The 27,100-nt window shown below is 30.1% G+C and overlaps 1 protein-coding gene across 6 annotated transcripts in view; it reads right to left on the reverse strand.

The window, feature by feature from the left end:
* Positions 1-3,970: 3,970 nt before the first annotated feature.
* The window catches only part of LOC143054359 (uncharacterized), a 42,048-nt gene continuing 18,918 nt past the window's right edge, over positions 3,971-27,100 (reverse strand). For 2 of the 6 annotated variants that reach the window (XM_076227357.1, XM_076227354.1), the window contains 15 exons: positions 25,997-26,104; positions 24,388-24,552; positions 23,959-24,069; positions 23,199-23,292; positions 20,471-20,666; positions 19,351-19,398; positions 15,523-15,546; positions 13,873-13,990; positions 13,200-13,248; positions 12,753-12,865; positions 11,955-12,095; positions 10,759-10,923; positions 9,620-9,713; positions 7,829-7,867; positions 3,971-6,025 (listed from right to left, as the gene is read on the reverse strand). In XM_076227357.1, coding sequence (XP_076083472.1) covers positions 5,699-6,025; positions 7,829-7,867; positions 9,620-9,713; positions 10,759-10,923; positions 11,955-12,095; positions 12,753-12,865; positions 13,200-13,248; positions 13,873-13,990; positions 15,523-15,546; positions 19,351-19,398; positions 20,471-20,666; positions 23,199-23,292; positions 23,959-24,069; positions 24,388-24,552; positions 25,997-26,104 — 1,792 coding nt within the window. In that variant the 3' untranslated portion in view covers positions 3,971-5,698. Of the gene's footprint in view, positions 6,026-7,828; positions 7,868-9,159; positions 9,196-9,619; positions 9,714-10,758; positions 10,924-11,954; positions 12,096-12,752; positions 12,866-13,199; positions 13,249-13,872; positions 13,991-15,522; positions 15,547-19,350; positions 19,399-20,470; positions 20,667-23,198; positions 23,293-23,958; positions 24,070-24,387; positions 24,553-25,996; positions 26,105-27,100 lie in introns of all 6 variants that reach the window. The other 4 variants (XM_076227355.1, XM_076227356.1, XM_076227358.1 and 1 more) reach the window with 4 other exon arrangements.

Below are 27,100 nucleotides of genomic sequence, written 5' to 3' on the forward strand. Positions count from 1 at the left end.
TATCTTGCAGAAATAGGATTTCTATCTTTCAGAAATAGGATTTCTATCTTTCAGAAATAGGATTTCTATCTTGCAGAAATAGGATTTCTATCTTGCAGAAATAGGATTTTATCTTGCAGAAAAAGGATTTCTATCTTGCAGAAATAGGATTTCTATCTTACAGAAATAGGATTTCTATCTTGCAGAAATAGGATTTCTATCTTGCAAAAATATGATTTCTATATGACGTAGCTCAAATATTGTACACATATCAGCTAAATTTTTTTTGTGTTACGATAATCTTTATTTTTGATAATGTATTTCTTACTATGTAAATGTTATTTTCATGTTTTAGAGATTTTATTTTCCAATAAAAGTGGTAAAATTATATTCTTTTCTTTGTTACAATCATCCGAGGTAAACCAGAATTTCTGGGTACATGTATTAGGATATCCACTCGGAATACTGTAAGTTCAGAAATTATGCAAGGTTTTTATTATCACTAATAATGGAAACAATGAGGATTGCAATAATAAGAACTCACATTCTGATATCCGATACAGATTTTCCTGAAATCACAATTATAATAAATGTTTCTTTTTTTGTTCATTTTTAAAAAATCACAATAATAAATGCACAGGCCTGTAATGGTTTACTTTTACATATTGTAACTTGGATGGAGAGTTGTCTCATTGACACTCATACCCCATTTTTATACCCCACGCAACGAAGTTGCGGAGGGTATAATGTTTTTGACCCGTCCGTCCGTCGATCCGTCCTTCAGTCCTGTTTCTTGTCATCGCAACTCCGCTCAAACCACACAACAGAATTTCACGAAATCTTTTTATATGAAAAGGACATATTATGTAGTTGTGCATATCTTCCGGAAATTACGATTCAATTTTATTTCTATGAGTTACGCCCCTTTGAACTTATTTGCTTCAATGTACTTCTGCAACAGTTTGTCATCTCAACTTCTCTGAAAACACACAACAGAATTTCATGAAATTTTGTAGATAATAAGGACATACTATGTAGATGTGTATATTGATAGGAAATTATTATCCAATAATTTTTCTTATACAATTTTTTTTTCTTATACTTATTTAATTTCTCCAATGACAATGTGGGGATGTGGGGTATGTGAGCGTGCTCACTAAGGTTCTTTAATCTTATATCTATTATTTGTGGTTATGCCCAATCTTGAGAAGTAATGTTATAATGTCATTTTCAGTGGCATTTATCTCATAAAAGGTAATACAGCTATAAAAATATATAATTTATTTAAATATTTATTTTTTTAAATATCACAGTCTCAGATTCTACATCATCCAATTAATAACTCATTTGCATACGTTACTATATATCACAGTACTTTTTCTGGTAAGTCATGTTTGATAAATATTTATCTAGCTAATATATTTGAAGGTCAAGATTATTTTAATCCTACTAAAATCCCCCTCATAACCATAGAATGAAATCACTTATAAAGAAACATTAATTTTTTGAGTAAATCAAAACTTATTGTCGTACTGATTCCCACACAGTGGAATACCATAGCCTTTAAAAAGAATTATTTATTCAGTTCTGAATTATTATATGTATGGAGTCAACTATAAATTTCACCACATACATAAAAAGCAAAGGAAATTGTGAGTTATCTCCCTTTAAATAGATATAGGAATATGTATTATCTCCCTTTGACAATTAAAAAATCTAGCAAAATGCAGTCACAGATAAAAATGAGTAGTGTCTCTTTTGAGAATAATGTAATATACTCCCCATTCAGTATAACCCGAATAATGTCAGTCTTATATTCCACTGATTTCCTTTTAATCTCGGATTTCTACATTAAATAGGCTAAAGGCTGCTAGAGGGTGCAGAATTATTCAAGTTACATTAAGTACTATATGAAAATATTGTCTCCCTTTTTAAAACAATTAAAAAGACATGCAAGCTAATCAAAAATAAATTAATGATTAGTCTCCCTTTATAATGAGAGTTACTCCCCCTTTATAAGTACTGTAAAAACAAATTGTCTCCCTTTAACAAAGAAAAAAGACTCACAAACTGCAGTCACAAACAATTGTCATGATGATTTTGCTTAATATATGTATAATAAATGATTGTTTTATTATATGATTTGGTCTAACTTCAGTTATAAAATATACCATATAATTGTGGAAAACAAAGCACATATGAAGCAAAAAAATATAAGAACTTATTATCATATCTTTTCATTTCCCTTGAAATGAACATTATGTAATTAATTAATTTTAATAAACTACAAAAAAAATTAGAAACTGATTCAGTTATTTTATCAAATTATGCAAAAATTAAAATTACAAAAATTTGGAGCTCCAATAACACTCCAGAAAAACTGAAACAAAGACAAAAAGATTGAAGTCTGCAATGCCATGTGTATTAGACTATTAAAAAAATTAATCACACAAATAACAGACGTTTAAAAAAGAAGAAAGACATTTCAAAAAACGTAACTAAACAACTACAATAACAATTGAACACTACGTTTGAGACATAGAAAATAGACAAAGTTTAACAAAAGAACACAATTATAGCGAGGTCTGTAGATTGAATTGTCAAACCCTTGATAAAACCATAAAACAATTCCACAAGACAAATTTAATAAAAGATGTCAGGTATTGGTGTATGTCTAATCTGGCATTTTTTAAGATATCAAATTCTATGGTTAACTTTCACCCAATCTTCCCCAATGCCCAATGCCCCCCTCCTTTTAGAAAAACACTTTTTTAATTGTAAAGGATAAAAGTAATTAATCAAAAGAAAGTTTAAAGAGTATATTTTACAGCGTAAAACAAAATTGATATTAAAATTTTCATGCCGCTTGGAAGCCCAAAGAGTAAAGGATTTGTTTCTTTTCTCTTGCTTAGACTACTTTAATCTTTTGAACTCTTAAAAGAGCAGAATATTAATATAAAAAAAAATATAAAAAAAGATTAAAGTAAAATGAAATATGCATTGTGTAAATGGTAAACAGGCTTGTGAAAATTAAAGTTATAACAACATAGAAATATAACATATAACAAGAATAAAAAATATGAACACTAAAATAACACTACAGATACAGAATACAATGGTATAAAGAAAAACAAATTACCATGGAAACACATACAGCTTAGCAGTTACCAGTTTAATTTGAGAGGCCCCTCATGGGGTGTCCAAGTAATCACATAATAGGAGCTTCAGTTGAATTTCAAACAACTTTTAGAAATTTGAAACATAAAAAAAGACATAATATCAAGAGAAACAGCTTGTTTTAGGTGACTTCAACTTAAATCTATTAGAGCAATTTAGAATTCAACACCAGGCTTTTAAAAAAAAAAAGAAGTTTTTTGATAAAATATAAAATGCAAATATGGTTTTGTTTGTAAAGAAGTCAATGGAAGTATGGTTTTACTGTAAGTAGTCAATAGTTGAATTACCCATATACAGAGAAACCACACTTCATTGAACCCTGCATAAGGTAAAAATTTATCTCAATCAGACCCTGCATAACGGAACCATTGCATACACAAGTACAATGGTTTTACACTTTGACATAAAACACCTGTCTTATCAGGATAATATATCCAGTTTCAATTTGCTACAGTTAAGACATCTTTTAAAGATTTCACTGTATATTTGAAACGCCTAATACATTAAAAAATTTATCAAATCATTCCAAAAAGGTTCACTCACATTAGAATAAAAAGAATCTTTGTTCCTGCTAAGCCACTTTTATTTCACAAAAAAATAATCTTTAGAAAGTTGGCTGTCAATAGACTCATTTATAAAGGTTTGATAAATTAATGTCAAGGGTGTATTTTTGGGGGCAAAAAAATGCAATTAGACTACCTACACCTATTTCTCGTTTTTTAGTAGTTCATTGAATAAATTGTTTTCATCTAGTTAAACAAATGCAGTTTTGTTTTTTTATAGAAATCAAGCAATTTCTAATGTGAAACTAAACTTTCAATTGACAACCTTGAAACCTCAGGCATCTGCACATTTTGGACTTATCTATCTATTTACTTGCTTAAAAGAATATAAAGCTACAAAAGCTCAAATTAAATTATATGGTCATAAAAAACAAAAGATAAGCACCATGCACCAAAATGTATTAAAAAAATCAAATTCTGATTACAATTATTGTACCGTATTTACAAATCATTGAAAATATTTTGTAAAACAATATAATGCTAAGACTTTTTTCATATGAATGAATTTGGCAGCATAGTAATAAAGCTTTATATATAGATGGTGACACTAAAAAGTAACAGTTATTTTTTTCTTTGTTTGTGATAGATTTTTTTTTTTTATGAAAACTTTGGCAAATACACAAATTAAAGAAATGAAGTACCTATATATGTCATGTAAGTTACTAATAGATTGAGCACTTCTTGTCATTTTCAAGGCTTCAAGTACAAGATTTGATAAATGTAAGCATTCAAATTCAAACACCATCATGAAATGTATTTATATTTGAAATTTTGAAAAAAAATGAACAAAAAGTTCTAAGCTCACTATTATTTATTATAAACATCTATAAATGAAACTCATTTTCAAAATAAATTACTGAATAATATTTAGGTTATACTTTGACTGAAATTCAAATTTATGCAAATAGCTTCATTTTTAACTGATACAAAATTATAGCAAGTTTTATCTCGAAGACCATTATATTATATAAACTAATTTGTTGTATACATCATCATCATGTTAGTCTCAAATTCTGTGGAAAAAAAAACATCATTTGAGCTGCGTCGGATAGAAATCGACCTTATGCAAGTGCATATTTACATGTACATGTATACAACTTTGATTTGTTTTAGGAACATTCAACATGTTCATATACAAATAAAAGATGAATTGTGGTCTTTTTTATATGGGTCTTATAACAAACTCAATTTTCAAACAGTTACAGAGTTGTGATCAATATTTTATTTCAAGCTGAAATACGATAGCAGTTATATTGATATCAACTTGCATAAGGTCGATTTCTATCTGACGGAGCCCATTTGAAAAAAAATTCATTTGATAAGATTTAAATGAGTTAATGCAGTTAAACTACAACTTTGGTGTATTGATTCATGTGAATACTGTTTTAACATTTTGGCAAAAAAGTTTAGATTTTGATTTCGCTATTTTGGGGATTGGAGTGGAGGAATGAGGGGTCACACTAAATGAGAAATGTATGTACTAGTTATATACCCGGAATTAAATATTAAAATAAAGCACCCAATTTTTCATGTAAATTCTGATAAAAAGGCTCATATTTAATGTCACTTGATTTTTTAAAGCCAACCTAGTTCAAAATATGTGAATAGGGATGGTTGCCGTAAGTGATTGGAGTCAAGCCGGCCCAAATCTCATATGGCTTTAGACAAGACCTTGCAGTCTTTAAATTGGAGTGGTCTTTGGTTTGATAACACTAGTCCATCTATTGTAAGACTGTCCCTTTAGCTGAGGAATCAGACCATTGTAAAAGGTGTCTGATCACATGAGTGGTTCCGGACATAGAGCCAAATTCGAAAGATATTATTACCAGTGGAACAGAAAACAATGGCATCATATATAAAAGATCACATACTGTAATATTTTTCAATTCTTCACTTTTCAATCAAAAAATCAATCCCATCTATTTCGAAAATTAGCTTACAATGCAAAAAATAAAAACAACAGAAGCAGCATAAATATTTCAGCCAGTTGTCATGGGTCGGATTAATTTCTTATAAGCACTAGCACTACGTCGTGGGACTGCCATTGATGTAGGAGTCTGTTTTTTCGATGAAGTATCATCTTTCTCATCATCCTTTTTGACAGGTGGCGCTGTCTGTGGTCGTATAACCTTAGGGAACTGACCCTGAAACCATTCTTCAAATTGTTCAATAGACATTTTTACGATTTTTTCTCGGCAAAATTCTATGGCGGCACTGATATCTGGGCTGCAAATCTCCCATTCACGGAGACGTTCTAAAACTTTGAGGAATTTAATTTTACTGTGCTGTTGACCAAAGCCTTCAATCTGAAATGATATAATTATCTCCCCTTATTAAATTATTCCACTTTACTTAATATATCACTCTAGCAAATTCACTATTCTATGTACATGTAGTATTATTTACTATTGGGATCACAAAAGGAAAGAAATTCCTAAAAGACATTTCAGAAAAAAAGAAGACAATACTGTAATAGTTTCTCTAAAGTTTACTCCTACTACCATGCAAAATAAAAACTTAACTTCTAACAACAACCTAAAAACTACCAATGGCTCAAAGAGTCTCACCCTATCTTAATATCTCACCAATATTATAGTGTTGAAGCTGACATTGAAGCCAACAATCAATCAACCAATCAATCATTGACAATATTTTTACTTTTGATTAAGATAACTTATCTAGGGTATATATTGCCGGTCTCGATAGCCTGAGGTTTTGATTCAAATCCTGCATGTGGCAGGTGCACTTGACTCGTATCTTTATTGACAAGAATTGGTTTTTTGTCTTACTGAAGGTCACTGGTTTTTACCAAGGACTACGACTTCCTTCACAAATAATAAGTGACAGTCATGAAAATAACACAATAGTGCTGAAAGTGGCATTAAACACTGATTAATCAATCAATCAAATATATTGCCCTTTTGAAATATTATCTCGTATTTAAAATAGAATAATGTACTTGTTTAAGAGAGTCAGTACTTTGTACATAATTTTTATATCTTCAGTCAATTATGATAAACAATTCAACAATAAGTGGAACAGAATCAAATAAATTTTCTGTTTTGAATTTTGTAATTGTGATAAAATAAAGTATACATTTTTTTTTGTGCCAAGGCTTTAATTGAAATAAGCTATAGATATAAGAAGTTGTTGGTGTCAAGTCTTCAATTGAAGCAATAAACATAAATAAATTCAAGTCTATAGAAATCATACAAATATAACAAGAATAAATCAAAATTTGTGTTAAAGGGAAGCAACTGGTGGTTATTGTAAAGGTATTGATATATATTTTTTTTAATTCTGGTAAACAGGATTCTAAAATAGTCTGTTATTAAAAAATCACTAGTTATGATATGACCTTTATTTTTAAAGGAAACATGTGAATAAGTTATTCGTAAATTGTATTAACAACTGAAAATTAAAGTGCAATAATGGGAAAGTGGATGGGTATATTTGTGGTTGGGTATAGTTGTACAAATAATAAATAAATAGTCACCAAGCAAACACTGTTTCTACTAGAAAATTAAATCTAATATCAATTACTGCTTTTAATATTTTTACATTGTCGAGAATTTTCCCAAAAATGTTTTCCTTAAAAAAAAAATAGATTCTCAATTTCGAGACAGTTTCTATGTTAATATTTAGTAACTATTTCATGCATTCCACAATTGGTCAAATTTTGGGGTCTTTTTAAAAAAAAATCCCCATGATTCAAAGTTTTTTTTCCCTGTGCGTAAAAAAGATTGTTTCTCAAGCCAAAATAAGCATTTTTCTGAAACAAGAGCAAAAGAATATCTAATCAATTTTTCAACAATGTTCAATAATATATTTACATTATTAATAAAATGTATAACTTTATTATTTGCTTGGTGACCAATTCCCTGCTTCAGAATCTAATGCATTCTGGGTAATATTTTCAAAAGTGTACACCAAAAAGCTGTGATTGGTTTAAAATGTTCTAAACAATGGAAATTCAACCAATGACATGACAGGATGTTCATTTTGGTGTACGAACAATGAGATTACCCATAGTCCTTTAGATTCTGAAATGGCGAATCGACAAAGTGAACGTACTCAAACAGTGAAACATCGTGAAACAAGACATATACCTGTACAACCGTTGGTCTACGTTGTGAACTACGTCGTGTCTGAATTACAAACAGTATATATCTAACATGCAGGGAAAAAATACAACTAGTCAAAATATAGCATTGAAAAAATTAAAATTCTGATCCTGTCTTTTTCTTTCTAGCTGGAATAAAGCATTATGTCTGCCATGTATAGGGGAAAGCTTAAAAGGGAAAAGCAGGACTTTTGGTGTGTTTTCTGCTGTTCTAGCAGAATTCCTCATAAATTCAGGTGAAAAGCAGGGGACATAATCAAATAAACACATACTGTGTTTTACAAAAATTCTTACACCTAAAATTGATAAAAGTATGCTAAATTGTATAAGTCTTTTGATCAATTTGGTAGTTGTAAGATTCTTTATGTAACGCAGAGCAGATTTTTCACTACATTTTATTTATATTCTAAACTTGGCCGTCTACAGAAGACCTTTAAAACAGAAAAAAAGGAAGAATGTAAAAATAATTAACAATAAAAAAATATATACAAATTAAATAAAAGTATTAAAAATAAATAATAAATTAAGACTACTGGATGGATGGACGATTGTCATGTTAGTTTCCTTAGATTAAAGGAAGTTAATTATCAGATGTATGGGAACTGTAGGCAATTTTAAAAATTATATTAAACCATCTGATCAAATACTTGCTTGATAAGATTGACGAAGCATAATCTGTATCTGAAGTAAGATCAAAATTTTATTTTCAAGCTATATTTAGACACCCTGTAAATAAAATGATTAATTACCATAACCAGAAATATATACATGCAGTTTTCATTGGTTCAGAGTTAAAATTGAAATAAATACAACCCATTATTAGACAGTTTACTTATGATGTTTAGTGTTTCTCTCTTGTCTTAAAGTATGTTTTATCAATGCCTATAACATTTTTTCTGGATGATCTGAAATCCTCCAAAATTTGACCTTCTGACCTCAAAACTAATTTGTTTGTTTTTTCTGTATTTAAATCTCTTAAATCTCGTGAAAAACTTCAACATTTTGTAAGAGTTATTTCTGGTAACCATGACATTAAAGGGAGATAATGGATACATAAAGATACAGAACATTTGGGTCAAAAGTTTATGAAGATCAGATCAGAATCAGTACATATATGGATGAAATAAGAGACTGCTGCAGTGTTCCTTCAAATCTTAAGGAACAATGTAGCATGAGTATAATAATCACAAGCAAACTGTCTTAGGGTGTAATAAGTGCATATAATCAACACTAATGCAGTTGAAAGCATCACATGATTCTGTTGATGAAAACATTTGAAAATCCATGCCAAGGAGAAGCAGGGATCATTCCACTTACTCTCTGATGTTTAAAACTCCCAGAAGATTCAGGTTTCTAAAAAGTAAAATCATACTCTATCTTCTAATTTTTATGGAAATATCTAGGTATCAGTTTTTATCTAACCTCTTGAGAGAGGTTTTAACAAAAAAACTGAAAAAATTATATAAAAATATATCAGTACAAAAAAAAACGAATTATGAATGAAGAGTTTTAGGAATTCAAAATGACCCCAAAATTTACTTTCTCAATTTATTTTTGTTTATTATGTTTATAAGACATTATCATTGTTTCAGTGGCAATTATACCACATGACAGAGGCAGATACAGGATGGTTTTCTGACAGCAGAAAAAATCATTTAACAATTTTTTAAGATCATTCATCCGTAACCACACCTTTTCACCAGTTTAATAGCCCTTTTCTGAACCTCCTTACAGATAGCTGTTAGAATTGACCTTGAGAATAACTCTATGAACTTACAGATCCAAATTTGGACTTGAATTTGTCTATTATATGTTTATAATGCCACTTGTTCTGTAAATCTTCAGGTACATTCCTCAGTAAATCTGTTAACCTGTAAGTAAATGTGGATTGAATTTATTTTCTGTAGTATTATTTTATGTGGTTCCAGAAATTTTTGCTTTTTCAAGGCTACAAAATTTTTGATTGCATCATCTTGACCTATAATTTTAGAACTAGCATATGTTTTTAACCTCTGATCTTTTTTTTGTAATACATAAACTGTTTGTATACAACAACATTATAATTTAGACCAGTTTTATTATATACATCGTTGTGAATACAAAGTAAATTGTATATGTAAAACAATCAATGGCAATTGTGCTGTGTATCGGAAAAAAGTAAAATCACAAAAATACTGAACTAAGAGGAAAATCCATTCGGAAAGTCCATAATCACATAGCAAAATCAAATAACAAAACGCATCAAAAACAAATGGACAAGAACTGTCATATTCCTGACTTGGTACCAACTGTGATGGTATCAATATCAGTCACAGTTGCAAAGGTTTTATCAAACCCCTTTCCTGCATGACGTCATATAATCGATACCAGTCACAGTTCCAAAGGCTTTAACAAACCCCTTATATGTCTTATATTTATTGAAAAGTGAAAAAAAACCCATATAATTTAGTAGTACTTGAGGTACATGTATATGTAATGAAGTGTATATGATTTGGCTTTTTCAACCCTCAACCTATACCTTATTGCTATTTGTCCGCAATTACTGGAAATCACAAAAGTTCTGTAAAATTTTGACGTCATAATTGAAAATAACTGACCCCACAATGGAAAAGTGGTCGTTGTATTCCGTCAAAAGTTCAAGCAGAGCTCCTAGGAATATATTGGTGTCTCAGTTTAAAACAGGTGTGATTTAAAAAAAAATTATAGGATATTTTCCATTCATTGCTTGCTATCTCAAACACATACATAAATCATTCTGATTTTACTAGAAATAACAAAGAAACAACAATATCACAAAATGCATAGATATTTCCCCAAATCATAAATGGGAGATAATTCTTACCAATTTTCCCAAATCATATATGGGAGATAACTCTTACCAATTTCCCCAAATCATAAATGGCAGATAACTCTTACCAGTTTCCCTGTTCTTCCATTTGTTTTTTCTTCAACTGTTCGTTTGTTGGTCTGATGAATAATTTATCACTTCTCTCTCTCATTTGACGTAAAGCTTTATGGAAGCTAGTTGTTCTCTGACTGTTGATAGCTATAAACTTATTCTGGCATATCATCATTCTTTGTCTAAAATACACCAATCAGAAAGCTTGTTACTTAAATTATTCTGACAAATCAACATTAATTGTCTAAAATACACCAATCAGAAAGCTTGATATTTAAATTGTTCTGACAAATCAACATTTATTGTCTAAAATACACCAATTAAAAAGCATGATATCTAAATTATTCTGACATATCATAGTTTGTTGTCTAAAACACACCAATCAGAAAACTTGATAAGTAATTCTGACAATCATAATTTTTTTTGGAAACACACCAATTAGAAAGCTTGATATTTAGTTTTGACAAATACTCATTTATTTTTGGTGGGTACCAATCTTCGAGGATTTAGGAAAACTTACATTGGATTTTTAATTTCAGGGTTTTGCCAAAGTCTGCATACCAGACTATAGGAAATTTATTATTCCTTAAACCTTTAATTTCATGGTTCATCGTAACACACAAAATCCACGAAAATTGATATCCACCAAATAATAATGAACCCACAGTACACCAATAACAAAGCATGATATTTATACTGATTTTACTATTTGGTCTTATGTTTTAATTTTACAAATGAAAGAGAAATAGTTCTTTTATTGCTGTTATTCTTCTGACAATCACATGAATGAATGTTGACGTACTTACAGTATCAATGATTAAAATCACAGATCTAATTATTTATATTTCAATGCATAAACTTTTCTTTTTCTTAAATGTGTGCACAACTAACATTTACTGTCTCCGCTATATTTTTTCTCATTTATCATGATAAAGAATGATGCATTATAACCTACTGTGTTTAAATTTTAATTTTTGACCTATGAACAATTTTGATTCATCACTGATGAGTTTGATGCCAACAAAACCCACATAACAAATTATAAGCCATCCAATGGCTCCAACAAGTGTTTTTTTCAATCATTAAAGTAGCCTAACTATTCATTGAAATACATCAAAAAAATTATAATTTAACTGTTTTATGCAATTCAATGCAATTACTGTCTGCACAGGTAAACAGAATAATGGTTTCTTATAATTACAACAAATCTTACTTTTCTCTATGTTCTAATTCCTCATGTAGAAGTAGCGCCTTTTCCTCTTGTAATCTTCGAAATTCTGTGTTGATTTTATTAGCCATATTACCATGTTTTAGACTAGACCTTGTATTTTTGAAATGCATCAGTGCAGGTGAACTGAAATATTTATTATGAAGCTTTAATATATATTTCATATGAAAATTACAATTTTTTTTTTTGTAATTCTTAGTAGCATGTGCAGATTGCTACTTGTTTGGTTTACAAAATTTATTTAAAAAAATAAACATGCAAGCTTTAATTCATGCAATGAATGTCATGTCATATTTCTAACATAAGTGAAAAGATCTCATTGATAAAGAAACCTTCTTCTTGTGAATACATACCAATTTTCCTATGCATTAAACATAGAGACCTTAGATTTAGATCTTCAATTTCATATTTTGGTATATTAAAAATCCAAGCAAATGACTTTTGGTCAGTTGACCTTATGTCATTTACTTTTTTGGAATTTGACATCAAACATTTTCTCTTGTATAGGTAAAAATATAATCATGAAAATGTTTATTTTCTTCAATTGTTGACAAGATTAGGGTATTGTTAATAATTGGCAATTTCTTTCTGGACTTTCTGTTATAAAACATTGGTCAGTAATGAGTCTACTGACAGAGTACATAACTTGTACTCCAAACAGTAAATTCATTGGTTGATTTCATAGCCTCTGAATGATGATCAATCTGAAAGTTTCTATTACTGTAACCCTAAGTATTCAATACAATAATTATACAAGACACTATTGCCCCTTTTTTATCCTACCTTTTTGGACGTATGAAGTGTACATCTGCCCTATCCTGTCTCCCAGGCATTTTGTCCGTTTGATTCAATGATTGTCGAACTAGTTGTTCTATTTTGGCAACTTTTGTACTCCTCTGAAAAATAAATGTTATTATAAATTAATAATTGAAATTTTTATGCGACCCGGTAAAATAGATCATTGCTTTTTTACCTTCAACTGGCTATCTAATTTTGAAATAATTATTGTAAACTCAAATTCAAGGAGTTTTCCATTTGGAACCTCCAGCTTAAAATTTTACAAACAGGGTAATAGAGATTTAAATTATATTTTCACAATCCTGTTTGTACTTGGGAAATATCATGTTTATTTCATTGCCAATTTGGACATCCTGTGAGGCAGTGTTTTACAAAAGTCTTAAAGTATATATACAATTATACAAAGAAGATGAAAGTTTATTTTTATGTTACCTTTAATTCTGAAGCTGTTTTGGCTAACTTATTCTTTTCTTCATTAACTCTGAAATAAGAAAAAACAGTTCAATTAATCTATTTGTTCAATGACTTTCCATTAGTATAAACATTAGAAGATTATAATATAATTCTTTTTTTTTTTTTTTTTTTCATTTTTAGTGGCAGATGTTATTAATAGTCCTTTTCTATGTATGTTGGAATTAGCTATTGTTGTACAGGTCAGTGTTTCAGTTGAGTTAATAACAGTAAATAAATAAAAGCAATCAAAATCCAACTTGACCTGTACTTTATGGTCCAAACATATGGTAAGTTCAATTTTCATCATCTGGAAACTAAAATTGTTATGGATGGATGGATAAAGAGAAAAGTAATAGAAACACATGTGCATCACCATATATATACCCTTATCTTTGATTGATTGATTGCTGGAGTTTTAACGCCACTTTAAAGTGCCACTTTTTATTGGTGGATGAAGCTGTAGTGCCCGGAGAAAACCACTGACCTTCGATAGGCAAACTGACAATCCTAGTCAATTAAGATTGGAGTCGAGTGCACCCACAGTGTTGACTGGCTAGTGATTACAGTAGTAACTACTTAGACCACTCGGCCACTGAGGCCCCCACCCTAATCTTTGAGGTTGAGGTATAATAAAATACAAATATTGAATTACTTATTAGTCCACTTTTCTATGGCAGCACTTTCATCTTTATCTATGGAGTCTTCTGTCTTTGTAGCACCTTCACTGCCTGCTTTAGAACCTTCAATATCTACCGACATTCGAGATGTCCCTAAAACAGAGAACAAAATAATTATAACAATATGAAAACTCCAATTACCATGACAACAACAAACAGCCATTGTATTTATAACCAAGTTGAACATACTAGATTTCCCTAAAAGAAGATATAAATATAAGTATAAATATAATTAGTTCAACATTCAATCTTTAATTCAAAGTACAATCAGATTGATGGTTGATTAACGTCCAGTGATAAATATTTCATGCATGTTCAGGACAAACTGAATGAAAATTATATAATTATGGATGAATGAATGTATGATGTCTGTGTTAATTTAAAAAAATTAACATTGTATGATGTCTGTGTTAATTTAAAAAAATTAACATTGTATGATGTCTGTGTTAATTTAAAAAAATTAACATGATGCTGAAGTATGATGATTGACTGTGATGACGTGAATCACATAAATAAGTAAATTTAGTTACAAAATATGAAATATCTATTAATTTGTTATTTGATGAGGGAACCTAGGCTTACTTAACCTTTTGATTCTTAGAAATTCATATCAGAAAAGACGACTTACTCAATGGAAAGTCATCAGATACACATGTAAGATTTTGACTGCCGGTATACTCAAAATTATAACGCAATTCCAATATTGTCTATCTATGCAATATACTGTTGGTAATTAAATTTGATAACGCATTCAATTTATTTTTTCTATTTTGAAACACACCTTTTAGCAAAAATACTTGGTAAATAAATTTTTCTCAAAGAATCAATTTGTTTTTTACTATTTGAATATATTTGATGCCTTTGTGAAGCTTTATAGAATTGAAAAAGGCTCCTGAAAAAAAATTATAGACTATTTGACATATTTGACACATTTTTGTTAGCGTCAATGATAAAATGGAACCACTATTGTTAGCATGGATATAGATCCCTTATACCAGATCATGATTTCCCCAGTTAGTTGAAAATTAGTTAAAGCTTTTAAGGTGGTACCAAACACTTTCACTAAAATTAATTTGACTCGTTTAATTTTCATAAAATTTTGTCAAAGTATTTACTTTGACCCTTTAACAAAAACATAAAAATTTCAAAAATTTTGAACCAACAGTTTTGTAAGAAAAGTTACACTGGTTATATAGCAGTTTGACAAACACCAATTTTGATCATTGAGAAGCTTAATATTCCTTTTATAACACAATGTAATTAAAACGTTTAGCTGACTTTACAGACTTATCTCCCTGTAGTGTTAGGTACCACATTTAATATCTCTACAGTAACGTTATTTACCTAGTTGATTTAATAACTGTTACATTAGTTGTACATATAAAGGATAAAATCTTTGTCCAAATTCTTCATTTGGATATGATACATATTGGTCATTGGATTGTATTCAGTTTTAACATAGGTTACATATTAAACACCTCATCCCAATTTTAAGATTTGACCTAATTTCTGTCCTCTTTAAGATGAACAGATTTTAAGATTAATTTATAGGCCATGAACCAATAACCCTTCACCTTTTCTTTCCAATGCCACCTTAAGGGGTTATTGAAAGATTTATAACATACCATAGTGTACTCTCCTTAAGCTTGCTGTAATAATTTACAAGTTATTGTATTAAATGAATCTGCCTGTTCCTAACACTGAATGTACTGATGAATGGACCTGATCACTATTTTGGAATCTGCAACACTTGACCCTTTACACTTGAACTATCAATGTCATACAACAATTACTTTTGTGGGGTCAAGACATTTTCTCTTGTGACATCAGAATTCTAGGGTAACATGTATGATATTCAGTAATGGCAGACAAATAGCGATAAGGTGTATACAATACCAACCAATGGACATGAGAAATTTCAAGATAGCAACAAAATTATGGGAAAAAAAACACAAATTATGACCTAACTACAGCTATATATATATTTAAAATGTCTGACTTAATCAATTGCAAGTTATCCATTTCAAAGGAGTAGTTAGACCCCTTTTTGGCCCCAAAATATAACAGCTTTACAAAATTGTGAAAATGTAATCTTTTAGCTATTCATTGGAAAGTATAATGCTTCTGATACATAAATATCATCTGTTTTTGACAATACAATGCACATATATCAGGTACTAGCATCATAAAGCCATGCTAAATTACTGAAATCTTCACAATTTTAGCATTTTAGTTAAATTTTAGATGGTTTCCGTCCTAAATGAAAGTGGCCGCATTCGTGTTCATTTATAATATTGAAATGTAAGTTGTATTTGACGATAATACATAACATATATAAAGGTTGAGGATGAACATGGATGCAGCCACTTTCATATTTGACAAAAACTATCTGAAAAGTGACGTTTTTTGGCATATTTGGTAGATTTTTCATATTTAAGCTTGAATCGGACTAAATCAGTTAAAATCTTTCACAAAAACTAATCGAATCAATTGCAATGGACACTTAAGTGTTTAAAAAGTGTCCCAAATCTTTCTTTAGATGAACCTGAAATTTGAGGCCAAAATCGGCCCTTACCGGACCTACTCTTTTGCTTTCAAAAGTAATCATTCTGATCATTAGTACATTACAATGATATGGTACTGTTATTAATTTGAAACAATTCCTAAAATTATTTCCTGATTAAGAATTGTGAGATCATGTCTGCAATTTTTGCCAACATAATTACATAAAAAAAAAAATTCTCCAAAGATCAATTACAATATTTCAACATTTCAAACACACTATCTTAAATGATTAAATGATAAATTCATATTGTTCAAAAACTAAGAATAAGCCATGTGTAAACTCAAGTAAACCTGTAAACATAAGACCTACAGATTTGATCATGGAACCATTTACTGATTGATAATTGTAATAAAATAATTCTATCCAAATAATTGTGTCTAGAAAATGCTTCTTCAGGCCTGCTGAAATTCTGGGCTGTAAGTTCTTGAAAAAAATGGTTACTGAACATAAGCAGTGCATTCTGAATGGAAATAAAAGACTTCTTAATTTATTATGCATTAAAACTATTATACACAATTTTTCTCTAAATCTACAAAAACATCATCTCATACAAATACAGTACAGCACAAGTGGATTAAGCTTTTTCCACCTGCACACAGTAGGTGTAGACACATGTTTGGGAAAAAGTTCTAGCATGTCTACCATACCATTTTTCTTTTGTTTCATCATACAATAGACTATTTTCATATTACCGACCTTTGACTCCGGATTATATAATTTGATGATTTTTTGACTGGTTACCTTGGACATCATGGTACCAAGTTAGGTAAGAGCAAGCTAAAGAAGAAAAAAACAAGCTTTCAATCGGTACAATTTTGGGGCAAAATTACCTACTTAACTTTTTTTTTCACTACAAAATCATCGGAAAACAGTAAACTAATATAAAATTCCCCTCAAATTACACCGATTATATGTTTGATTACTTATTTTGGTTGCTCTTACTTGACCGAGTACCAGGATGTCCAAGGTAACCAGTCGACAAATTATATTATCCAGAGTCAAAAGTCTGTAATATGAAAATAGTCTATTAACCCTCAAAGTTATTCACTAAAATCAAATGAATATTTGTTTTGAAAATGATTGTCCCACATAGGCTGATGAGCGCTGTCCCCTGGCTATAATGATACCTACGCTCAATCAACCAGATTTGAGACATATTTATCAGTCTAAATTGTACCGGTACTACAATATAAAAGTTAGTTATTGGGCAAATCTGGATGGGTTGTTATTTATTACAATTTCGATGATAGGTCAGGGTAGGGTTAAATTCATGCATAACTGATACATTTTCTCTCACACTTATATATTTGCCGTCAATCAAATGTTATCACAGAGATATGTCTCGCTTTTTGGTAATTTCAATAATGCAAATGTTGAAATTAAATTAGCTACACTATAACGTAAGTTTTGCAAATATTCAGAGTCAATGAACTGTGACTGAAGGTACATGACTAAACAATCTCCATGGAAATGAGATGTCCCAATACTAATACAACTGCATACCAAATATCTTTGACTTACCACTAGTGGTTCACCATAAACTAGACCTAATCACAACCTTATACATTGTTGAAGCCGCCACCAACGTCTGAAACAGCATACCTATGTCTCGCTTTTTGACTCTGTCAAGGGAGACAAAATTGCATTCACCTTGGGGTATTTGCAATATTAAACATGCATGAGAAATAAGTCATGAAAATCCAAGCATGAAAATTTCAATATTTTTCTGTAATAGATGCATGTGCTGGCTGTCCACCGTGGTGAAGCGGACAAAGCTAAACCACATGAACTGTAGTGTAACTGTTCTACTCAAACATATAAACTGATTAAGGTGGTACCCAACACCTTGACTAAAATTAACTTGGCTCATTTAATATTCATGAAATTTTGACAAAATATTTACTTTGACCCTTTGAAAAAAATTTAAAAAAAATTAAAAATTTAACCAAACACTTTCTTGGAAAAAAATGGTTGGATATAAATCAGTTTGACAAACCCTAATTTTGATCACTGAGAAGCTTAATCTTTCCTTAGCAACACAACGTAACGTTAAGCTGATTTTACAGAGTTATCTCCCTGTAGTGTTAGGGACCACCTTAAACTACTTGACACTGATAGTTTTGATGCTAAGAAATAAATATGAATACATGTACTGAAATAAAAGTAAGTTATTTCAAATTCTTAATGATGTAAAACAAAGGGAAAATGCAAATAAAACATGACTGATGATGTGCATGAAAATGAGACAAATGAATATCCAGGAAAAATACTAATAATTAGATTGGAACGAAAACAGACATTTTGGATTCATTTAGTGGGTACCAATTTTTGTTAATATTTAATTTTGTGATTTTGCCAGAGACTGCATACAAGCCATTACAAGATTTCTAACTTTTTAATACCTTGTTAACAAAAAAATCCACAAAAATTCGTATCTCACCACTAAATATGAATCCACAGTTTATACAGATCAACAGATTAGAACATACAGTGCAACCTGCCTTATCCGACACAAGAGTATTCCAAAATCCTGCTTAAACGGACACATTTTAATGATCCCAAAATATGCCTATAATCCTTGCAGAAATTTTTTTTTATTCCAACAGCATGCTTAATCCCTCATTTTTTCTGGTCCCCCAGTGTGTCTTATTAGACATGTTGCACTGTATTTACATATTCAAGGTCTAAACATAAAAAGATGAGAAATAACATTACTGATCATACTTAAAACAAATGCGAGAATAATTGATTCTAAGACACATATTGATTGATACAAGAGACTGTTATAACAGGATATAAATTCACCAGATTCTAATACATGGAAAAGTGAAGGTCAAGGAGAACAAAGTGACGAAGTTTTGTTACACAGGTAACCATAGTAACTCACCTATACTTCCCAAAACAAAAACTTTGGAAAATGCATTTTTTATTGCAACTGAAAACAATTCATTTAAATATATATTATATTATGTGACAACATATTTGAAATGCAGCAGTGATTCATTTTACAAAAAAAATGTTGCAACAAAAAAAAAGAATCATTAGTTCATTCCAGTATATATAGTAATTTTTCAATTCATATCGTAAGATTTTTTTGTCAAAAGAGATACAGAATAGTGTAAGCAAACTTATTTTTGCCAGTTCATTATTTTACCTATAGTCCTTTTAAGCCGACTTTGATAATATTTATGATTTGTAAATAAGGGAAGATTAAAGTTTTATATATGCCTGAAAATTTGTATTCTGCGTATTTTCAGATTTGTTTAAGTGAGAAAAAAAAAATTGCTCATGAAAATAAGTTGGTTACAGTAATAAGTATGAAATCATCTTGTAAACTCTAAAATGATTGTGACATTTTAATAATAATTGTTTGACAGCCTACTGAAAAAAGACAAAATGTTTGCCTGCTTATATCAAACAAATATCTGAGAGATGAGAACAGCAATTACAGCGCTGTTCCTGGTTGTTTTGAGTATGTCTGTGGAGTTGTATCAACTGTATGCTGGGTTTTGCACTAACTATTTTAATAAGCTATATCAATTCTTTTCCATGCTAGTTAAACATTTTCCCTACTCAACCTCTCTTCCATTTAAGATAATCATAAAATGAAGCATTAAAGTGGTCAATTTCTAAAGACTATAAAAAAAACACAATTGCATAGGAAATTTATTTCTAAGTAGGTAATGTTTTAGACAGACTTTTACAATCATATATTCTTAAAAATTTCTGAAAACTTATCAATTTTTAAATGAGGAAAATACCGTAAGGGCACTTAGGGCTGTTCCAGAACTTAAAGCATGGGGTAAGGGAGTAACTTTTACTTAGACTTTCATATTGAACTTTGAAGCTCAGAAATTACCTTACTGTAATCGTCTGTTGTATCTATCCTTGTGCGTACCCTTCAAGCAGAAGAAAACTTTCACAATGTATGTAACCTACTTTTACTTGGACTTTGACCTTATTATTAACCTACTTTTACTTGGACTTTGACCTTATTATTAACCTACTTTTACTTGGACTATCATCATCCTTGTAATCATCATCACCATGGTTGTCATCTTCATCAGCACTGGACCTCATGGTACCAGATAAACCCATAGCAGACCCAGCAAGAGACGTTCTCCAGGTGGCTGGTTTCTTAGCTGTTGTGGTTCCCCTTCTCTGCATGTATAATCGACTGTTGAATCTATCCCTGTGTGTACCCTTCAAACAGGAAGAAAACTTTCACTATGTATTTAATATTTATGATGATGAAGATAAATGCATATTCCGGAAGACTACAATTGAGGAATCTCTAGCCTTTGTTAGTCTACTGTTTTTTAATTTTGGTTTATTTATATGTTAAGAAGTTAAGTGTGACGTCCATTATCTATTATTGTTAGAGGGCCAGCTGAAGCCCAACTCTGGGTGTGGAATTTTCTCTTTGTGTTGAAGACTATTTGATGGCCTTGGGTTGTTTTTTGCTCTTTGACACATTTCTTGTTTCCATTTTTAATTTTATTTTAATGTGATATTAAGATGAACCCCATTATATATATTATATTCTTTATAACAAACAATAGTGAATAAGAAGAGGTAGTACATGTAGGATTGCCAATACAAGGTGACAATTATGCAACTATAAAGTCCAAAGTTCTTTGATTAAACCAACTATGTTGTACAACCTTCAACAGTAAGAAAAACCAATACAGTATAGACAGCAGTTTTTTTATTTTGTAAGTTTTTGATATTGAATTTGCTTGAATATATAGTTGTGTAGGTTGAAATTTATTTGAGAACACTACACAGGCAAATTTGACTCACATCAGTTTCACATCAAACGAGCAATTTCTCATCGCTTCTAGTATGAAACTCATGTGAATTTCACAAGTATTTTTAAAATAGAGTAATTCAAATAACATCTTAATTTTCAAATTTAAAAATTTACCGTATACGGCCGTGTATTGTCCGCATTTGTGTATAGTCCGCACCCCCTCTTCATCCCCAAATATCGAGGAAAAAGTCTAGTTCGCTTGTATAGTCCGCGGCAACTTTTGACAAGATCGGGTCCGCGAACAATGACGGAAAATGTCGAATTTGCGGTATTTTTTTTTTTATTTTTTTTGCCGAGATCGGCAATATAGTAAGTATTGTTGTTGAAAAGATAGATAGTCAGTTAAAACTTATGATAAGTTTTTTAATGGTATCTTTAAAGATATGTTTTTAATCTTTGTTAAAGACCGGCAACACAGTAATTATTGCTGTTAAAAGATCGATGATCAATATAAAGTTATGATCAGTTTGTAAAAGAAGACTTAAAAGATATGTATTTAATCTATTTTAAAAGTTTTCAAAAGATTCTGTTTAATTGCTTAATTAAATTGTCTTTCAGACTATCATTCTTTAAATATTAATTTAAAGTCCCAAACAATGAAAGTAAGAACTGTATTCATGTAATAAATGTTAATTAATTCAATCATGTACATTTAATTAACTATCGGCTTCTCACTTTTGGTCTCATTGAAAGTGGTAGCTTGCCCAAGCCAATAAACTGTTTAAAATTCTAAAAATAAATATTTGGTATGCTATTAAACAAAAGATGTTCGATGTTTAAAACTTGATTAGAACTCATTAAAATGTTACAACTCTTTAATCTTATCATTTCTTTTATTGATTTGAAGAACTGCCTCAGGTTATTGAATTACATTCATCACTTGTCAAAAGTTGACATGGTTAATTAATTGCTTTACACACAAACCCGTAAACTCATTCATGTAAGACGATACACCTGCACAATGTGAACTTTCACCTGGAAATAAAGTTTCGTATACAAAATTCCACTTCTTTCAGGTTTACACTTTCAGTATTAATGGTAACGATTTACAATTAAAAAATGTTAGGTCTTGATTTATTTACGTTGATAACTTAAGAGTTAAACACAAATAGTCGGAATACGAAAATTTTTGATACTTTAATCACACATTTTCAAAATGGCGGATCGTGGTTTACTTGTACTGTACACACGCGAATAACATTAAACAAAATCGATCTTGGGAAGATTTCACTAGGTTTCAACTTGTCTATTATGGTTTTACCATTGAAGGGTTCATCTTTCATTGATATTCAGGATTCAGGTACACTGTTAAGATGCAATGACACAAATTTGACCAAATCCGAAACAAAGCGGACATTCGATCAAAGGCTGATTTTTATGCAAATTACTAAGTCAACACTGTTGGATTATTTATTTTATTTTAAAAAAATAACAAAGAGTAGTCAAGAATACAGTTAGATTGTTTATTTTATTTCTAAATAATACAAAGAGTTGTCAAGAATACATTATAACATTGACAACACATGATGTTTCTGTTTACTTGGCCAAACCTCGTTCAACATCGTATCCCAACTCTGGAAAAAAATGTCATGAAATCCTATAGTACTGCATAGTCCGCACCCCTTCCATCAATTTCATTCCCAGGGTAAAAAACCGCGGACTATACACGCCTTTCTACGGTAATTAAAATCATGAAAAATATATTTTTTTTTCATTTGGAAATTTAACGTGAAATGCATGTGAAAAATTTCACATCAGATTCATGTGAATATCAATTCATGTGAAATTCACAAGAAAATTTTCAATTGAATTTCATGTATAAGCTCGTTTGATGTGAATCTCAAGTGAAACTTTTCATGTGAGTATTATGTGAATTTCATGAAATTCATGTGAGCAAATTTTGCCTGTGTAGTGATACATACATGTCCATCTTGATCTCTGAACTTTTTCCAGTCTTTATCAATTTCTTTGTCTCTAATGGCAACATCCTCCAGTGTAGGAACACCTCCTATATTACTGCAATAAATAAAATTATAAACATAAATTTCTGTTTTGTTTGTAGACCTTGAAAGCAGAAAAGGATTGCTTGAACAATGCTATCTAAAGAAGTTATTTGAGAAAAAAAAGTCTAACCATGAGAAGACAAATTTTTTATACCATTTCTTTATTCAATATCAATTTTGTCAAATTTTCTCTGTCTTCATATTCTAACACTATTTTTTCCTATATTTAATTTATTTTTTATTTTTGCTCTTTGTTCTGCATTTTTGCCCTTTAAAAAAACCTCTTATAAAGGTCAACCAGGCAGACAAATTCAACACAAAGTTTATATCAAATTGTAAGACATTATTAATATATTAAACATGCAGATCACAAATTTGCATTTTCATTTGTTAAATTATATTTGTTTGTACATTTGTGTGTATTTGTGTGATAGATAGATAGTTTATTCTCATAAAACCATGCAAGTACAAAGGTTACAGAGAAGTTAAAAAATAATATACATAAAAATAAAAAATGCATTAAAAATGCATAAAATTCAAAATTTCGGATGAGATAACATATAAAAGAATATATATATATAGACATATATAGTCAAATGTAAAAGTTAAAATTGTGTATTGAGCAAAATTCGTGTTGATTTATTTAGTGAATTTTTCCTTGTTAAAGTACTTTACTTACATTAATTTCCAGCAAGACATAATCGGTGTCATTTTTATTCCTGAATCATCGCAATTTCTCATCGCTTCTAGTATCCAATGTAATGCACAAAGCTGTCTAAATAAAGCATCACTGAAATACAGAAAAATATTATTTTCTTTAAGGACAGTTATTTATATGTTTGTTACTTTTGTTTTTTCAGATATATAATAATTGAAACTGAATACTGTAAATTCAGAAATTATTGAGTGCCTTTATTATTGCGATTTAGTCATTTAAGACCAAAATGCGTTTTTAATTTTTGCTTTATTGAGAAAAATCCTGTTTAATTCATTTCTATAATAAAAATTTGGTTTATCTCAGATTGAAGTTTAGATCGAACAGGAATTGATAAAAAGTTTACAACTGTGTACCTGTATAGTTCATGATGCACTATAAGCAAAAACAAACCTGGGACCAGTCTTTTCCTTGACTTCCTCCATGATATTGACAAAATGTGGTGTATATGGTCTTGGTATTTTCTGTTTCTTCTTCTTTGTGCTGGCAGATGTAGCTGGCCGTGACATGGGGATGATGGCTTTGTTAAAAGGTGATGAAGTGATATCTTCCCTAAAACTATAAATAGAATCAATCATAATACAGTGTACACTGATAGGAGTAACAATTGAAAATAAAATCAAAAATAGAAAATTTCAATTTATTTTTCAGAGTTTGCGAAATCTTTTTTTCCCTGCTGGTACTTGAAGAAAATCTGCTGGTCCTCACTATCAACTCTATTGAAAAATACTAAAATTGTGTCATTCCTATGCAAAATTTGGTGGTTAAATCCTGAGGACCACCACTTTTTTGGTGAACTCTGGTTTTTAATCAGACATGATATTTAAAATCTTCAAAATGTGCTACCAAATTATATTTTGAATTACCAGAACAGGAAAAGGAAATGAATGTTATATTATATTTAATGCACTATTATACATTTTTAATATCAATTATACTAAGTCAGATTGACTCTTTTATATTATCAAGGCATTTTAAGAGTACACATCTGTAAATTTAAAAAAAAACAAGTGAAACTGCGAGCTACTGCTCACTGATGATACCCCCGCCGCAAGTGGATAATATTAATAGTGTAAAAATATGGAAGTGTTCGGTAAACAGGAAGTTGTCGAGTGATGAATCTGAAAACACATCACACGGTATACCTGACTTATATAAATCCTGAAACCAAATTTCAGAAATCATTGTATTGTAGTTCCTGAGAAAAATGTGACGAAAATTTTCAACTTGGCTATCATGTGTAAAATCATACAAGTGTTCGGTAAACAGGAAGTTGTTGAGTGATGAATCTGAAAACGCATCACACGGTATAGCTGACTTATATAAATCCTGAAACCAAATTTCAGAAATCATTGTATTGTAGTTCCTGAGAAAAATGTGACGAAAATTTTCAACTTGGCTATCATGTGTAAAATCATACAAGTGTTCGGTAAACAGGAAGTTGTCGAGTGATGAATCTGAAAACGCATCACACGGTATAGCTGACTTATATAAATCCTGAAACCAAATTTCAGAAATCCTTGTATTGTAGTTCCTGAGAAAAATGTGACGAAAATTTTCAACTTGGTTATCATGTGTAAAATCAGACAAGTGTTCGGTAAACAGGAAGTTGTCAAGTGATGAATATGAAAACGCATCACACGGTATGGCTGACATATATAAATGTTGATACCAAATTACAGAAAGGGTGGATGTGTAGTTCCTGAGAAAAATGTGACGAAAGTTTCATGGGACGGACTGACTGACGGACTGACGGACTGACGGACTGATGGACGGACGGACGGACGGACTGACAGACAGAGGTAAAACAGTATACCCCCCCTTTTTTAAAGCGGGGGTATAAAAATACATTGATTTTATTGGTTGCTGTCTCGTTCATGTGTACTCACAATCTCTTTCTAGCTTTTTTTTGATAAGAATAAAAAAATAATAATAGAAGAATGTGTTTATTAATGTGACACTGGTAAAATATTCTTCAAAATTCATATTTTTTAATGCTAACCTGACAGAAGAAGACACAGTTTTGTCTCTTGGTTCAGGTGATTCTGCATCTGAGGCTGCGTCATCATCAATGTCCTCATCTGTATCCTTACCATCTCCATTCATAAAACTGTAATTTAATCATATTTACGTAGATTCAGTTTATTTTCCAACCAATTGTTGTTGATTTACAATTTTTTTTAATTTAGGACGAATTAAATTTTAATGGAAACTTGATTTTGTTATTTTTAACAAATTTTTGCCACACGAAGTGAGTTGAATCTGATACAGGGTAGGATTTGTTGCACAGATTTTTTATTGTCCGAAGAGCATGGCACTTTAAAAATGTAAAACACACGAAAAAAATACCTCATTTCAATCAGACGGCTGCATATTTATACATACATATAGCCAAACATACAACACATACAACACTTGGGTTGCTGTCAAAAATCAGATTCAGAAGTAAAGAATCTTTAAAAGTATTTAAATAGAATACAAGAAATTTATTTGAAAATTTGAAGATTTCTTTTTTAGAAATTGTCCAACATATATGTTCCGCACTAAATTAAGCATAAAATGGTAGTAAAAAAGCATCAATTAGAATATATATATATATATGTAAAAAATTAGATCCAAATTTCTTTAGATTCAAAATAATCAAGCTTAAAAAACTTCACCCAAGCAAAAATTCAACAGTATTAAAAACTACTACATGAACATACAAAATATGATCACACTTTTCAAAAACATTGTGTAAAAACATGACAATAAAATATTCTGGCAAGTAAATTTTAGCATCACTCACATAAATATATACATATACGTTGATCCACACACGTTAAATCCAGGATTAATCTTTACTGAGAGTATGAAAGGGTCTTTTGTAAATAAAATTAAGAAAAGTGTTGATGATTTAAGGATGGAATTCTATAAAGTTTCAGAATAAGAAAAAAAATTGGCATGAGTCTTGAAAAAAAAAAACAACAAAAGATATTGATATTAACTACTTTTTAAAATTGTACAATTTTGTAATATTAATGTTTAGTGAAAGACACATTTCTATTGTGGAAGATTGTATGTTGACTTCAAGACATGTTTTGTGTACCCAATATTCTCTTTCCCT

This window comes from Mytilus galloprovincialis, chromosome 12, assembly GCF_965363235.1.
Source record: "Mytilus galloprovincialis chromosome 12, xbMytGall1.hap1.1, whole genome shotgun sequence".
NCBI lineage: Eukaryota > Metazoa > Mollusca > Bivalvia > Mytilida > Mytilidae > Mytilus > Mytilus galloprovincialis.